At 35.8% G+C, this 15,689-nt stretch overlaps 3 protein-coding genes across 4 annotated transcripts; all 3 read right to left on the bottom strand.

The window, feature by feature from the left end:
* Nucleotides 1–3,971: 3,971 nt before the first annotated feature.
* LOC18024665 (phosphoethanolamine N-methyltransferase 1) lies at nt 3,972–7,366 on the bottom strand. Its single transcript, XM_006406603.2, has 12 exons — nt 7,133–7,366; nt 6,829–6,944; nt 6,502–6,639; nt 6,264–6,401; nt 6,035–6,178; nt 5,503–5,613; nt 5,267–5,408; nt 4,907–5,187; nt 4,660–4,821; nt 4,501–4,554; nt 4,341–4,415; nt 3,972–4,255 (listed from the first exon to the last, which is right to left on the bottom strand). The coding sequence occupies exons 1-12, from the start codon at nt 7,146–7,148 to the stop codon at nt 4,157–4,159; spliced, it is 1,476 nt and encodes a 491-aa protein (XP_006406666.1). The 5' UTR covers nt 7,149–7,366; the 3' UTR covers nt 3,972–4,156.
* Nucleotides 7,367–8,917: 1,551 nt separating this feature from the next.
* Nucleotides 8,918–10,948, bottom strand: LOC18024666 (protein C2-DOMAIN ABA-RELATED 4). Of its 2 annotated transcripts, XM_024159428.1 has the most exons (4): nt 10,932–10,948; nt 9,521–9,638; nt 9,317–9,412; nt 8,918–9,208 (listed from the first exon to the last, which is right to left on the bottom strand). In XM_024159428.1, the coding sequence occupies exons 2-4, from the start codon at nt 9,629–9,631 to the stop codon at nt 8,918–8,920; spliced, it is 498 nt and encodes a 165-aa protein (XP_024015196.1). In that variant the 5' UTR covers nt 9,632–9,638; nt 10,932–10,948. The 2 variants fall into 2 exon arrangements, with proteins under 2 accessions (XP_024015196.1, XP_006406667.1); XM_006406604.1 differs by lacking the exon at nt 10,932–10,948 and having other exon boundaries at nt 9,521–9,667.
* LOC18024667 (outer envelope protein 64, chloroplastic) lies at nt 10,332–14,445 on the bottom strand. Its single transcript, XM_006406605.2, has 13 exons — nt 14,161–14,445; nt 13,412–13,564; nt 13,134–13,258; nt 12,740–12,865; nt 12,360–12,542; nt 12,130–12,274; nt 11,877–12,045; nt 11,647–11,781; nt 11,285–11,485; nt 11,042–11,169; nt 10,903–10,954; nt 10,734–10,803; nt 10,332–10,626 (listed from the first exon to the last, which is right to left on the bottom strand). The coding sequence occupies exons 1-13, from the start codon at nt 14,361–14,363 to the stop codon at nt 10,544–10,546; spliced, it is 1,773 nt and encodes a 590-aa protein (XP_006406668.1). The 5' UTR covers nt 14,364–14,445; the 3' UTR covers nt 10,332–10,543.
* Between the last annotated feature and the right edge of the window lie 1,244 nt (nt 14,446–15,689).

Below are 15,689 nucleotides of genomic sequence, written 5' to 3' on the forward strand. Positions count from 1 at the left end.
ATCTTCCTCATATTCAACGTCAACCACCATATATTCTACATGTTTGTTACTTATTAAGTTTTTTTTTTCTTTTGTTAAATTTGTTACTACGTTATGTAGAACGTACCATTACCAATATTCAAATGATTATTAAGTTCTTGATTGTTTAATTTCCAAAGTAAAAAGTTTACTTTTTATTTGTTTTTTACACATAAATAATTTTAAAAAATTCGCATCAATTCCTGCAAAAAACAGGATGTTCAAATTACAAAGTATGTAAACATATCTATCTTCTTTTTTATATGTGTATATGCAAGTTAATCACAAAAGAGTTTATCCTTATGTTTGCGTTGATAATAATGATTCAACTGAAAAAATTTGATTTGCTAATACATGTAAACGTAAAGACAGGGAAAACGTAAGTAAGCGATCAAAACATAAATTCCAAATCATGAAACCAGCTATGTGTACATTTAGTATATTTCTGGTCAATTTGTGTATCATATTATAGAAATTCCAAATTAATATCGATTTAAAACTAGAAAACCCTAATGAGGATGTAGAAAATTTTTATTCTGGATGATATGAAAGATTATGATATATAGAACATGGGCGAAACAAACTTTCATGAAAGCCTAATTAGTATTTTGAATCCCATTAATACTTTGTAAATGGAATTATACCACACCATATATGTATGACGACTAACGAGCGAAAGGAAGCCTAGCCACCATTATTATCTAATGGGGAAAAGACAAAATTTGAGAGCTAGAGAGAACGTGAGAAAATGAAAGAAGAGTGACTTTTATAGGAGAGAAGAGACATGACAAAAGAGAAATTAGCAGAAAATAAAATATTGAATGGCTTATTCATAGAAGAGGCCCCGACACTTTCCTTTCTTTTCCCAAAGATTCATTCTTTCTTTTATGTCTCTTTGTACCATTCAATGAGACTATTTTCTTTAATAATAATGTTAGAAGAAAGATATATAGTGATTTTATTTGTTTGGTTGCTTATTTTGATGCATTATCATTCACGCTTCCTCTCTTTGTATTTGCTTTTTTCCTTCTTCATGATGATTGTGTGTTTGTGATTCTTGCGAGCATGGAAGTAAGCAAAAACATAACTTTAATCAATTAATACAAAAAAGGAAAAGCAAGAAGAGAAACATCAATGGGTACGCGTATAGTCGGCAGATTACCACACGTACAATCTTAATTTCAGACAATATATTTTGTTGTTAGGAAATAAAGAAACATGAATCTTCTCGTGAATTGTAACGAATATTAATGGTAAAGTATAACCGTACGGTATAATCTTTTGGTTATTTTCATCGATCATACTAATCTGTGTCTTCACGATTTGATTTATCGTAGTCTTATCAATGACGTGTCATACTACATGCATAAAGATTGAATAATTACTACAAATAATTAAATAATCTAGCTATAAATAACATAACGATCAGGGAAATTTGACCCCCAAAAAAGAGAAAATGATGTCTGTACGGTATATATACACAAGACCAACGTGGACACTAACCTATAAACGTTTTACGTATATAGAAGAGATTACAACAATATCACATGAAGATGCATGTGTAATTTCAAGACGATCCTAACTCGCGTGATCGTGTATATACACGATACAAATATACATGTACTTGTACAAGATATATACTTTCGAAAAACATATATGTCTCCTGCGAATCTATATGTGTATAAGCAATTAAGCACATATAGATAAGTGCATGATATGCAAGGATGGTTTTGTATCTGGGTAAGTCTTATTGTCTCTAACTAAAGAAACCCCTACTTAACTTTATAGCTGAAGTTTAAAACAAGAAACTAAAATAATGATCCATCATTCATAAATCTGACTCATACTTATGAGTCAAATGTAAGTTCATGATGGATATATAAGTTTAGATAATTTATTTTTAGCAGTAGTATTCGCACAACGTAGTTAATTTATCTATCCTTTAAATTTAGAAAGAACAAAAAAAAGAAAGAGAATGTCAAGGTTTAAAGCTCGAACGCGTAGCATAGACGGGTAGGTCGGTCATGTCCCTAAACTTATGTCCTAATGTCCATCCTAATTTATATATATATTTTAAAAAATGATCTCGTATAAGGGAAGCTCGGAGCGGTCAATATATGAACTAAAATATGAAATGACGATTAAAATCTTACAAAAAAATCGTCGCATATTGTGGACACTACTCATTGATATAATTTGAACCTTTTTAATAATAATAAGAAAACCCGACGATGGAAGAGACAAATTAAAAGAAGAAGAGGAGAGAGAGGAATTGACAAGACTGAAGGAGAGAGGTGACTGTGAGGGACAAAATGGTGACAGGCATTGAGGTGGACCTTTGGTTGGCTGTGACTCACCCGCTCCTCTTATTCTGCTGCATTTTTTTTCTTCTAATTTATTTATGCTTTAAATGCTTCATGTGATTTCACTCTCTTCTTCGTTTCTCTCCTTCACCCTTGAGAGACAAAACCAATTTATCAAAGATAAAACGATTAAAGCCTATTTTCAAGTCTTTTTGTTATATTATTGTCAGTGATCTCTCCTATCATGAGGTCATCATAATACAATATATGTCACATGTGTATGTGTACGTGTATATATATATATACACAATGTCGACAAAACATACAACACATACACAATAACTATATTCTGACAATGTAAGACTGCATCAAAATTCTGTGTATATTTTATATTGATTAGCTATTCAATGGACGTAGCCTGATAGTCTAGATATATATATATATATATGTGTGTGGTATTTTTCAAAAACGATGTCATGTAATAGTATTCAACGTGGGTTTTGTGTAGTTAGTTAATTGAGCATTGGGATATACATATATATAAATAACTTATAGGGAAATTGATAGATCGATACAGCAAATAAATTGACTGAAAGAGATTGAAATTGACACTGTTGATTACAGAAATAGAACAGTAGGTGTGTGTAGTCGAGGTAGGGTTGGGTCAAAACCTAAATAGGAGTCTGACGAATCTAGTCTTGTATGTGTGTGTGATTTCAATGTCTTTTTTTTTTTATTATCTCCACACTCTATATTGCACAGTCCTATATAGCTTTACACCCTATGGATTGTTTTTCTTCATACAATTTTTCTAAATTTTTTTCCGTTTGCTACTCCCAGGCTGCGCCTACGAGTGAAAATACGTACAAGTTAATTAAATAAAAGTCTATATATTCGATGAGATCTAGATTTTTAGACACTTATAGGGATGTCAACCAAGACTTCAAATCCGCGGATTGGAAATAAACCGTCCGCCATATCATATCATGGGTTAACCAAAACTGACTTTGCGGGTCAGTTAAATGGCAGCAAACGGCGGTCTCAAACATGTTAAATATGTATGCAGGAAGGATACCTTCATTAAATAATTATATAAAAATTATTGTTAAATATATATAGTGTACACTTTTGTTTATTTTTATATACTAAATAAGATTGATTAAAAAAAAAACTATATAGTCTATCATGCTTGTATTTTTTATTAGATACACAAGCTGAAGTTCTGAAAAACAACTCTAAGAAAATAGATAAGTAAAAAACCCACGGACTGACAAGTAGGCTAGACCCGTAAGACAAGGCAAAATATTTTAGCTTGCTTTGACACCCATACCTATAAAGCCTATATCACAATTCTTGGATTTTTCTTTCACAAGTTACAGTTTCAATTGAATTCAATATTTTTGGGCCTGGAAAAGACACCTAAAACGAGGTCTTATTTCAGATTGAGATATAATATGACCAAACGCGATCCATATCAAATACTGCTCAATTCAAGTTGGGTTGAACCGAACCACAGCCATAACAAAAAACTGCAGCCACATTTCAATTTGAAAAACGCGGTTGCATTAGATTTATTGCTACCGGATTTTAAACTGAAGAAGAAAACCACGTAACATAACATTTAGAGAACAAATTGCTTGGAAACAAAGATTGTGAACCAAACGAAATTCGGTTTATATATGTAAACCGAAAACATTGAAGGTAAGAAGAAACATTCGGTACTAAAAAACACTCAAGTCACACATAACAACATCATTGCCGAACGGAAATGATAATTTAATTTATTCTTGAAGAAGAAACACATTTGAAAACGAAAGATGAAGGAGAGATTTTGATTAATTCTTGTTGGCGATGAAAAGTCCCCATTTCTGTTCACCCGATGCAACTCTCTCTAGTTTCGCCTTCCATCCTCCAACAATGTCATCGTAATCCTCCTACGTTCATTTAAGTTTTGTGAGATAATCAAAATATTATGCAAAAGGAAAGATTTCATTTTCCGAGAGATTGAACGATACTCACTTTGGAGAAGTCGGAAATGAATTCTTCCTTTTCTCTCTCCACCCTCTCCAGTTCACGTCTCAGGACTTGCATAAACTGTAATTACAAAACACCACACAACAAAACTCTGTTAAAGCTATCATCAATTGGTTTTCAAAATGTATATATTCGATTCATTTACCTGATCAGTTCGGTCCTCTGCGATCACATCACTGAAGCCCACGTCTTTTAGCATCTATATTGATAATTTGTGTTATAAAGGGATTAGAGTTAGAGAACTAAAAAAAAATGGTTTTGACCACCAAAAAATGAAAACATATCACTGACAAAGAAAACAAACCTGTCCATATGCTTGAACATCATGGAGATCATATCCTCTCTGTTTGATGTACTCAGAAAACTCAGGAGATGGAGTTTTCGGGCTCCTACAGTAGTCGCTGATGAGAACCTTACCCCCTGGTTTAAGCCACTTGAAGAAAGTCCTGAACAAAGCTGGTTTGTCCTGTAAAAGAGACAGCGCGAGAGCGAGTAAGCATTCACTTTGATAAACTTTCAAGAGAGAAGATGAGATAAATAAAGTTTGGTACCTGGATGTGCAGAATAGTGTCACGGCTGTAAATGACATCGAACGAATTATCTGGGTATTGTTTTGTGGTGCAATCCGCGACCTCAAACTCAACTGAGCATTTGAGTCCAATAGCACGTTCCAGCGCGAACGAGATCATGTTGACAGAGAGATCGATACCAACAACATGCACATCGAAGTTCTCAGCCATATAGAAGTCACCTCCACCAATGCCACAACCAACATCTAACACTTTCTGTCCTGGTTTCAGATCCATTTTCTCCACAAATTCTTTCGTTGTCTCTGAAACATGACACAAATACACCTAAGTACTTATAAATAAAGACACAGAACACAAGAACAAGCAAAATTGGGTTTTTACCGATTCCACCAGTGCTCACAAATCCTTGTCCAAAGACACGCTCATAGCGTAGGATCCCACTGGCTTTGTACTGAACATTGTCCAAGAAACGTTGGAAGCCTCTGTCATTTTCTGAGCTGACTTTCTGCCAAATCCAACAAATCTGCAACCGACAAGATGAAGAGTGTGTTACACATGATTACCATCTTAATACAAAAGGAAGTCAGAGAATCTTGATAGACAGAGTTTTGGTTTGCCTGATTCTGATTCTTCTTGTTCTTCACATAAGCTCCAATGCACTTTTGCCCGATCATAGAGAGCTCAAATGAATTCCCAGCTGCATCGCGTGTCTGACATTCTTGAAAGACCTACATTTGTTCACCATCGACTTTATTCAGTAGATTTATAAATGCCACATAACTTCTACGTGAATGAACTTAAATATTCCAATAATTTTCTTTGACAGATTTGTTAGAATATATGTTGTACATTTCTAAATACATTCGGACAAGATTTAGAAACAAGTAACTACATATATGTCGACAGAGACATTACTTCAAAGATCGATAAACCATAACAAGAAACACCAAGGCATAGTATAACATTTAAATCTCAGTCAATACGAGGGAATTCAAGTGATCATGTATCCTATATTCTTCAATTCCAACCTACTGAAACTTTCTAAGTCTCAACATATTCTTAAGAAGAGGCATTATTACTACTGTTCCTCGGCTAAAAACTGAAATTGCAGTTTTTAAAATGCAATGTTTATGTAAACTGATTAATAACCTTGGTATAAAAACGGGGTTCACGGTAGTGAGTTGGGTTGGATTTCCGCTTGCTGTCCCCAGACTGATGGAAGCAAGATTCTCGGAAGAAAATGTATCCACCAGTTTTTATCCAACCAACCATCCTTTCTGCCAAAAGCTCCACCTGCATCCAAACAATACCATTAAAACTTACTTGGTGTTTCTCAATACAATTTTTTTTTTTTTTTTAATAAAAGACCATGTTATACCTCTTTGTCAGAAAGATACATCAATAGCCAGTTGGAGAATATCAAGTCAATGGATCCATCAGTGATCTTCAAGTCAGGGGATGTAACATCAGCACACATAAACTTCACATTCTTGTAATGCCCATTGACACTTTCATTCTGCAAAAAAGAAGAAATTTAACATTCAAGAAATAAAGGTTACAAGTCATGAGCAACGAGTTGAGAAACATTAACAACGAAGGTGATTAAAGTAATAAACCTTCTTAATGACGCTATCAATGAAGTCAAGAGCAATGAGTTCACCGGCTTTTTGAGCCAGTTCACCAGTGAATCGACCAATACCGGCTCCAAGTTCCAACACCGATTTGCCTTCAAAAGGTGGGAGCAAAGAGAGTACCTGCACAATTAAACCAACTCATAAGATTCAAAATACAAAATACCCTATTCGAGAGACCAATGTAGTGATACTCTTTGATGGAGACAAACAACCAAATCAAAATAGTGTGTCTCAAACCCGATTCTTAAGAACATTCAGTGATTCCAATTTCTCCATCAAATAAGAGAGAAAACAAAAAGTGGGTGGTACCTCAGGTCGTTCTTCCTTGTCGAGATCAGAGGCTCTAGAGTCGAGCATCATAGCTTCAACAGTCAAATCAGCGGAATGTTCTATCCAGTAATTCTTCTGGATATCGCGCTCTTCCTCTACTCCACATATTTCACAAAAGAAATGAATCAAATCAGATCAACATTCTCTTTCTTCAATTTTCGATAGTTTAATCAACCAACGATAATCGCTTTCAACAACGTGCTCTAATCTAGAATACTAAATCATTTTCCCGAATTTCCCAACAAAAAGAGTAAGATTCGACGGATATAGTGGGAGATCTCACCGTACGATGCTGCCATTTTGGGAAAAGGTGTTCGTTCGTCGGAAAAAAGAAGCGAAGAAGACAATCTGTTGTGAGAGAGAGAGCAAGACAGTTCGTTTAATGGCCTTCGACGGCGAGTCTGGATCTAGAGAAGCTCCTTGATCTACGGTTGACGGATCGCCCTCTCTGCTGCATCAATTCACACCGTCGATTCGGGAAAATGGTAATCAGATAGAGAGAGAGAGAGGAGTTTTGGTTTCTCTGTGGCGGAGAGAGTGGCTCTTGCGCGCCTTTTTTATAGGGAAACGGTGGCGTCACCTTCGAGTTCGGCTCTTACAGACTGTAAATAATAAAATAACAGTCGGGTAAATACAAGTCTTTTATTTTGTTTGTTTGGTCAACTACGGTAATTAAGTGTAAATATAGTAAATCAATGTTGTCAATCTTTAAGTTATGGCTAATATTATATATTATATCTACTTGATAGATTTGCATTTATACTTCTGGTATTGTGGTATTTTCTTTTTAGATGTAATACATGTCTACTTCTGAAATATCTAGGTACATTATTGAAACTCAGACAACAAATCATTGAAAGGTTTGATTTAACCTTTTTTATCTCAACATTGAAGTGTATATAACGTTTTAATTATTTTGCCACCAAGTACCAATTGTTGTTTATTCTTTTTGACTAAAGTCTTTTAACTATTTTAGTGTTTTATGCAGTTACCAATTAAGTTTGTAAGAAACTCTAAACGAAGGTAATTAAAATAATAATAATCAAATATAGTCGTTTTTGGTAAAAGTAATCAAGTAATTTGGGGAGTTGGTGGAGGGAATCTCTAGATCGTTCATTGGGAAAGGCAAAATTTGGGTCCCTCGGGATCTATCAAACTTTTAAAATAAAATGAGAAACTTTATCTTATTATCATTCAGGACTCAGGAGTCGAATCTTTTATTTATTTTTTTTTTTTTTGCATAATTAAAAGTATAAAGACGCTCCACTCTCGTCACGGTCACTCTCGTGACACGTTATATTAAAGGACAATTATGTTCACGTGCTGTGTCATTTTATAACCGATAGTGCATCACTCATTACAGAACACCTGGATTCTCTTCACCTACTATCCCTTTTTGTTTCTTTTTTCCCTTCGAATTTTTTTTTTTTGTTTCGTTGTTTCAGAGTATATTTCTTTGTAGATTTTTAGCGTAATTTAAAGGTGATTTTTTTGGGTGCTAAAATTACTTATTCTGTGCTTTTCAATACCTATAAACCTCAATACTCCAAGCTTTTTTTTTTCAGATCTCAATACTCCAAGTATATCCCGCTATTGTCATTTAAAAGTTAGAACATCCACCTTAGCCAATTATGATTGAAATCACGATTAACTACTGCACTACTAAGAATTGATTATTATTTTTTTTGTTCAGAACTCTTGACAATATATGAATATATGTGTCTATGTGTCTTTTAAATTATATAAGGGTCAATATAAAAAATACAAGATGTTTGTATTAATTAGTTGTTCATGTTAATTGAAGCCCTTGATTAAGGCTAACCCAAATATACATGGACGATACGCCAACGTGTCCACCACCACGGCTCGACTCGGACTCGGACTCGATCACCAATAAAAAACTTCCCTCAACGTTCTTAATCCTTATATTCTCACATGGATTAATTAATACGCATTTCTAATTCACTATTTTCCTCCATTATGTTCGTGTGTTTGGCTTTGAGGTTTAATTCAATTATTTGAATAAAAAAAAACCTCAAAGTAACGGCAAATATTAGAAAAAAGGAATTCAAAGACCCTTGGAGCCAGGGAGGTCAATCCACTGAAGCTGAGCCTCGACCTCTCCACATTCCACGTGTCGTAATCTGAGAACGAGATCTTGGACGAGCTTACCATCGACCCAAGTGACTCGTGACTCCTCGGCTAGACAGTTGCGACGACTAGGCTGAACCGTGGTGACAATGGTTCCACTAGGAAGTCCATCAAGTTGCATCCTTAAAGCCTCGATATACGGCTTTATCTCGAACTCCGCATCACCCATCTTGTCGTCCTTGCTAAACATGTCGTGGTCATACACCGTCTGTACATACACAACATATTAACATATATTATATGGTTTTTTTTATATCAACAAATATAAACATCTATTAATACATGGTTTGGTCTGTAAATATATATATATATATACCAAGAGGACGGTGAGATTGGAGTCAGTGACGGAGAGAGTCAGATCTTCATTCCACTCTGGATTTACATCTTTGTTAATGACACGAGTCTTCAATTTCTGCTAAAAAAAAAGACAAAAAAAACAAAACAAATCCTGATGATTAGAGAACATTTGTACGTATGGATATTGTGAAATTGTAAAGTTGGTGATTGGTGGTTTACTTACCTGTTTGCCCATTTTGACGACAACGTAAGGATCGCTGCTATTGATGTCACGGACGGCGAGATTGACGCCACGTTTGATGCGGATTCTAAGGAGTCCCAAGAGATCGTCCATTAATGAGCTCGTCCTCGCCGGACCCGCCGTTGTCATTTTCCTTTAATTACTTTTTTTTTTCTGATTATATATCTTCGATAGTCTTGCTCACTTTCTACGATACCTTTTGTCGAGAATGCACTGCAAGTACACGTTTAGATCATCTCAAAATTTCTGGTTGAGAAACAAACTCAAGATTTCCGGGAAAAGGGACATTAACAGACAAACCAAAATCATGAACAACGGAAAATTCTGTTTTACTCACCAGGGAAAAAAAAGGTATTCACAATGAAGAAAAAACACAATGACAAATATGCCAAAAATGAATCAAACACTAAGAGTCTTTGACTCTTTGTGAAACACACACACAAAATTTTTTATTTCTGAATTTACTCACCGTGAAGAGAATTCAATTGTTTCTTTTTTAATTTCTTCGTCAGTTTCGTTATCGATAAAGAAACCGGCAGGTCTTTTCGGTTTGACTTCTCTTGTTCTCTGTTCCTTTTTTTTCTTTTTCTTTTGAGGCGAAAGCTTTTGCGGGGAGAAGATAACGTGCGAGAAAAGAAATGGATAATAAAGACGATATTATTAAAGGCATGACCTATTTGACATTGAATAGAAGACGACCGTGAATTTCGGTATCCTGTATTTAGGATTAACGTTAGTTTCTGAAACCCAATTTTAGTGAACGCTAAAATTGTGTTGCAACCTTAAACAGTTAAACATGAACTAACATCGTATTTAGTTCCGTACTCAGTTTCATTTTCGGCGTAGGCTTGCAAAAGGTAACTAAATAATTTGCCTAAATATCATAGGACCATGTTTAGAATTTAGAAAAACAAAGTGTAACAAAATTGGCCTATACTCTTGGATATATTCTAAAGAACAAAACGTTTTTTTTTCAATGATCGGTAAGGCACGGACGAAGGAAGCTCACTGGAATAGTTTTCTCAGTCTCTCGGCTGATAGAGCCGCTCGTTTGTTGTTAGGTTCCAACACAAGTGCGTATTTGAAATCTGCAAAGTTTAATCAAGGAGAAAAAACAATATTTGAGTGTCAATCTTTGTTTTTTTGCAAGATTCTACAAGACATAAACCCAACAGACTGATTATTTAAAGCATACCATCTATGGCTTCCTTGTAATAGCTTAACATTTCTCTTGCGGTTCCTCTTCGTAAATAGGCTTTGACATTCTGAAAAAAAAAGAGAGATTTTTGTTTTTTGGGTTGAGATTCAAAGGCAAAGAGTGTTCTTGCAAGAGAAACCTCCTTTTGTGTTTTAAAGAAAGTTACCTTCTTGTCGAGAGTAATGGCTTTGGTACAGTCTTCTTCGGCTTGAAGAAAGCTGTATGTATAGGACTTATCAAGGCTATGTCGCAAAAAAGAAAAATCTCTCACTTCAAAAGGTTTTTAGGAGCAGAGAAATAATTACCTTCCAATTTCAAGATAAGCAGCAGCTCTGTTACTGTAATAAGTGGCATTGTTTTCACTTAGCTTGATAGCTTCTGAGTATAGACCAATAGCTTTCTGCCACTGTTTCTCTTTGAATGCTTGGTTACCCTGGTTTACAAAGAGATAATAAAAACACACACACACACACATATGAGAACCACAGTAGACTAAAGTGGACAATGCCATTTGAGAAAAATGAGACCTGCAATGGAAATTAATTGACCTTTTCTTTGGCAATTTCAGCTGACTCTTCTTGGCTGATAGTCTTTTTAAATGATTTGGGATCGGCAATAATACTGGAGTTCTCTTGCAAAGTTGCATACATTGTCTGCACTGTATCTAGTAAAAAGCGGTCACCACCATGTCTTCCTATGAAAGAAACTGAAACAGGGCATTTCTCGTGGTGTCCCAACGGCACAGTCACCTATATTATCAGACCAATATATGTTAGACACGTAATATGTAAATTGTGTTTACTAATGCTATATGTTCAGTCATCGCTTTGTTGTTGATTTGTTCGAGGGCCCATATACCATTTACCATCATCTCTACTGGAAATGGAACAATAAGGGAGTGAGATTTAACCTGACAACAGCCCGATATGCTAGCAATGCTAAGCAGACTAGAAGCTCGGCTTTGATAGTCTTCAGAGGTTATCTCTTTGCTACCAAGTTTTGGAGGAACAGCTGGCATTGTTGGAATAACCAGAATGCCATCATCCTTGACGCATGGGAACACGTAAAGAAGATAAAGTCAAGACGCATGTATACAAAGTCGCTCAAGTTGTGGACATTCGCATGGAAGAGCAGGAATACCTTGAGAAGTGAGCCGATAGCCACCCGCATCTGGTTCCTGATTGTATTCAAGTTCTCAATCTCGTCATTGCTTAGTTCTGGGTTCTCACGCAGTTGTGAAGAAATCACTGGATCAATAGCTGGCTTAACTGTGTTGATCCAATCCCCATGGTTTTTAAGAAACTCGTGCCTACAATACAAGTCAAAATCGTTATTTTAGAGTTCTAAATCGAGGTTCTCTTATCCTCTGATGGTAAATAAACAAGAGGCACACCTTTGAAGAAGCTGCATCACATTCGCCAGTAGTCTTGATGTTGAGACGTTCGTGTTAGCGATGGCTCTTGTCCTGATGAACTCTTTCAAGCTAGGAACTTTAGCTTCAAAATAGTTCTCCAGGTTCTGATGCTTCAGCAATTGTCCTAAACATAAAAACAAAGAATAATGCTATTACAACCAGGATATGTAACAGAGACCAAGGACCTTCAGGAAGAGCAAAGGGCATACTTCCGAAAAGCTTTTCAGCCGATTTGATCACCACCTGTGTAATCCGGTCCACAGGGATCTTTAACAGCTGAAAATAGTCATCAGCTATTATGATTTGCCTTGGATTCCGTTGTGTGGCAAATGGAAGTTGCAGGAGTACATGGCCAACACGACGTAGGGTGTTTGGATCGCGAGCAAACCATCCTGAAGGCAATATCTATTGATCAGAATCGACATAATGCTCATATTCTCCATATGATGATGGCATGATGCTAAATTTTAAATAGTCATATGAACGAAGTCATCTTGCAATATAGGCATATAACAAACAAATCCTCGTCTTTATATGATTCAGATCATTCTACTACAAATTGTTGAATCCACACAGTTTGTACACATACCAACAGAGTCAAGACTAGAAGATACTGGTATGATTCCGGTGTTTGAAACAGCCCCATGAGAAAATTTGAATCCAAGAACGCCACAGTATACAGCAGGCACTCTAACCCCGCCAACCGTGTCGATGCCTGCAATGATGCAAGTCATCAAAACCATACTCTTAAGAAAGTTGAACCAGAAGTCCAGAACCAGTAAACGATTGAGACTTTCGAGATGAATGGGATGGGACCAAGGACACTAGCGTGTAACTCTGTATGGAACAATCTTACTATATGTTATGTCCTTAAAATAACTACCAATTTATGTTTTAAACTTTTAAGCCATGTTTTGTCACCAATACTTAAGGCTATCTTGTACCAAATTTTCCAACAAGGAAAAGGTATCTACAAAACTCACCTAATGCAAAATCCACAGCGTTAGTTGCTACGGCAATAGCAGCTCCACTGCAAGCGCCACCAGGAATACGAGCAGGAGCTGCAGGATTTGTGGGTGAATCATAATGCTTGTTTTCTCCACTGATACTGAAGCAAACAAAAACCGCAAAACAAAGAAATCAAAAATACTTGAACCCTGATGAAATATAAATTTCAACACTGGAATCTCAAACTATAGGTGTTTATCTGAATCCCGACATAGGTAACAAATTTACATATGTAATCGAAACAGAGACAAACCTAAAGGCAAGTTCATCAACTACAGTTTTCCCAACACAAGTGGCTCCACCTTCAACGAGAGTTGAAACCACAGGACATGTTGAAGAAGCAGCTTCATGTGTCCTGACCCAGTCTGGATGACCAAAGCCAGTCACGTAGCCTGTAATATCGAATCTGGAAAAACAGATGAGAATGAAAGAAAGAGGAACTTTAGCTTTTTGAAACCTTTTATATTCAAAAGTTCATACAAGAGCCAGTATAAAAATTAGATAAAAAGTTACTATATCAACATATATCCATAGTTTTCTCCATGGATCATTAGAGGTCAAACACACTCTACGACTGTAATTCATCCAAAATTGGTGATGAATCCAAAAATACAACTCTTCTCAATGACTTACAATCTCATCTTATCTCCAAAGATCCAAACCGTAGGGTCCTCCAATGATAGGAACAGTTCAAAGATTCTTATATATATTCATACAGTTAGTATCGATTTGAAATGATTAGAACTAGCTGTGATACACACATTTGAATCTACTACAAACAAAGTTTCAGAATAATTGCTCAAAATTAATCAACCATACTCTCGAAAGTACAAGAACAGACATATAATGCGCCGGAGAAAAGTAGGAACGGAGTCAACGCAGATTTCAAGCTTTGGGAAACTAATTTTGACAACCCCAGCGAAAAATTCTTCACCAAAATTTCACCACAAACATAAGAAGACGAAGAAGAAGGGGAGGGGAAACAAGTCTACGGTGACTTACACGTCGGAGACAGCGAAAGAGAGACCGGTGAGAGGATGAGGAGCTTTAGGAGGAGCAGGCTGTGGCGGAGGAAGTAGCAAAAGCTTGTCGATGAAGGCGCCGAAATCTTCACGGGTGGTCTTCTTCAGCTTCTTGGTAGCGAGAAGAATCCCAGCGATACCCAAACCTAGAAGCACCCAGAGATTCGAAGCGTGAGACGCCATCGATGACGTTTTCTGTTGCTGCTGCTTAAGATAAGAGAGAGAGAGACCCTAAAGAGAAGGACGCACAAAAAATGAGTTTTGTTTTGTGTGTTGCGTCGCTTGAGGTTATTCGCGTAGTACCCAATAAAATAAAATAAAAACTAATTATATAAAAATGTAATTCTGTTTTTAATTCCAAAATGTTTGCTACTACAAAATATGAGCACACATAGCAAACATTTTTCGATTTTCGAATGTGTGTCCACTTGTTCGGTAATTTGCTTCTTGGTCAATGGACACACTCACACACATAAACAAACAGTTTTTCCATATTTAATTTGTATTCTTATGTGTGCTCACTTGTTTGTTCGGTAATTTTCTCCACTTATGATGTTACATGTTAATGGGGATAATAATACCAGGATAATAGTCTCGACTTCTTGCTTTTAGTGGGTATGTTAAAATGTGGCACAGCCTCAGCCAAACTTATGTCGTTTTTGCCTCTTAACACACAACATTTGATAAAACTTCTATAAGAATTAGATGTATGAATGAAAAGAGTTTGAAGCAAAAACTTAGGGTGTGGTAGCTCAAAAGCTTAATATCATAGACCAATCATAAGACCAACTATGCACCCATGCTAGCTTCTACAAGTTTTCATTAATCACATGATCTTTTTTTTTTTTTTTCAACCACTTCGTTATTCCGCAGTTTTTATGAAAAGTAATCAAAATTTCTTATTGTTGTCATTTTACAATTTTTGTAGTCTATTTATTTTCAATTTTGCTTAACGATTTCGCACATCTTTATGCTTTACCACAATAAGGTTTCATAATCCCATAATGTTATCCATCAAAAGTCACAACCACTAGACCATTAGAAAAAAATACATTTTGAATCGACGACCAACAATATGTATGAAAATCTCAAAACTACATATCTATTTATTTGTTCCCATGATGACCTTATCTCTGGAGAGAAGATGAAGCTTGCATAGGCATTACTTGAGCTCCTCGTATTGCTTCAACGTCTTATCTCCGCCAGATTCAAGCTGTTTCGTCTCGTATTTTCTCTGAGTCATGAATCTTTTTCAGTGATCGAGTTCTAGACGTTTAATTTACGTATCTTTTTATAGTTAAGACATATTGCATCTAGCCATCTACTACAAACTTTGTTGGAACCACTTTTTTTTTATCAACAAAATCAAGCCTCAGGTTTTGCGAAGGACTAACCCAATCTACGTTCCAAGCTCTATATACACATATGTTTTGCACCTACTCATCATCTTGATCTTTCTCCGGCTCATTTTTTCTTCTCTTTTCTGAACTATATGTGAGAAATGGGAAA

This window comes from Eutrema salsugineum, unplaced genomic scaffold (assembly GCF_000478725.1).
Source record: "Eutrema salsugineum unplaced genomic scaffold, Eutsalg1_0 scaffold_13, whole genome shotgun sequence".
In the NCBI taxonomy this organism is placed as follows: domain Eukaryota; kingdom Viridiplantae; phylum Streptophyta; class Magnoliopsida; order Brassicales; family Brassicaceae; genus Eutrema; species Eutrema salsugineum.

Excerpts from the sequence above, each read along its gene's own strand:
- LOC18024665 (XM_006406603.2), bottom strand. Across the intron at positions 6,640-6,828 it reads ACAAGGAAGAACGACCTGAG|GTACTCTCTTTGCTCCCACC; the intron begins GTACCACCCACT and ends TTAATTGTGCAG. Across the intron at positions 4,822-4,906 it reads ACACTATTCTGCACATCCAG|GACAAACCAGCTTTGTTCAG; the intron begins GTACCAAACTTT and ends TCTCTTTTACAG.
- LOC18024666 (XM_006406604.1), bottom strand. The coding sequence starts at position 9,667 with ATGACAACGGCGGGTCCGGCGAGGACGAGCTCATTAATGGACGATCTC. Across the intron at positions 9,413-9,520 it reads TCGTCAAAATGGGCAAACAG|AAATTGAAGACTCGTGTCAT; the intron begins GTAAGTAAACCA and ends TTTTTTTAGCAG. Across the intron at positions 9,209-9,316 it reads CCAATCTCACCGTCCTCTTG|ACGGTGTATGACCACGACAT; the intron begins GTATATATATAT and ends GTGTATGTACAG.
- LOC18024667 (XM_006406605.2), bottom strand. The coding sequence starts at position 14,363 with ATGGCGTCTCACGCTTCGAATCTCTGGGTGCTTCTAGGTTTGGGTATC. Across the intron at positions 11,486-11,646 it reads GCATATCGGGCTGTTGTCAG|GTGACTGTGCCGTTGGGACA; the intron begins GTTAAATCTCAC and ends CTGATAATATAG. Across the intron at positions 11,170-11,284 it reads CTGAAATTGCCAAAGAAAAG|GGTAACCAAGCATTCAAAGA; the intron begins GTCAATTAATTT and ends TTTGTAAACCAG.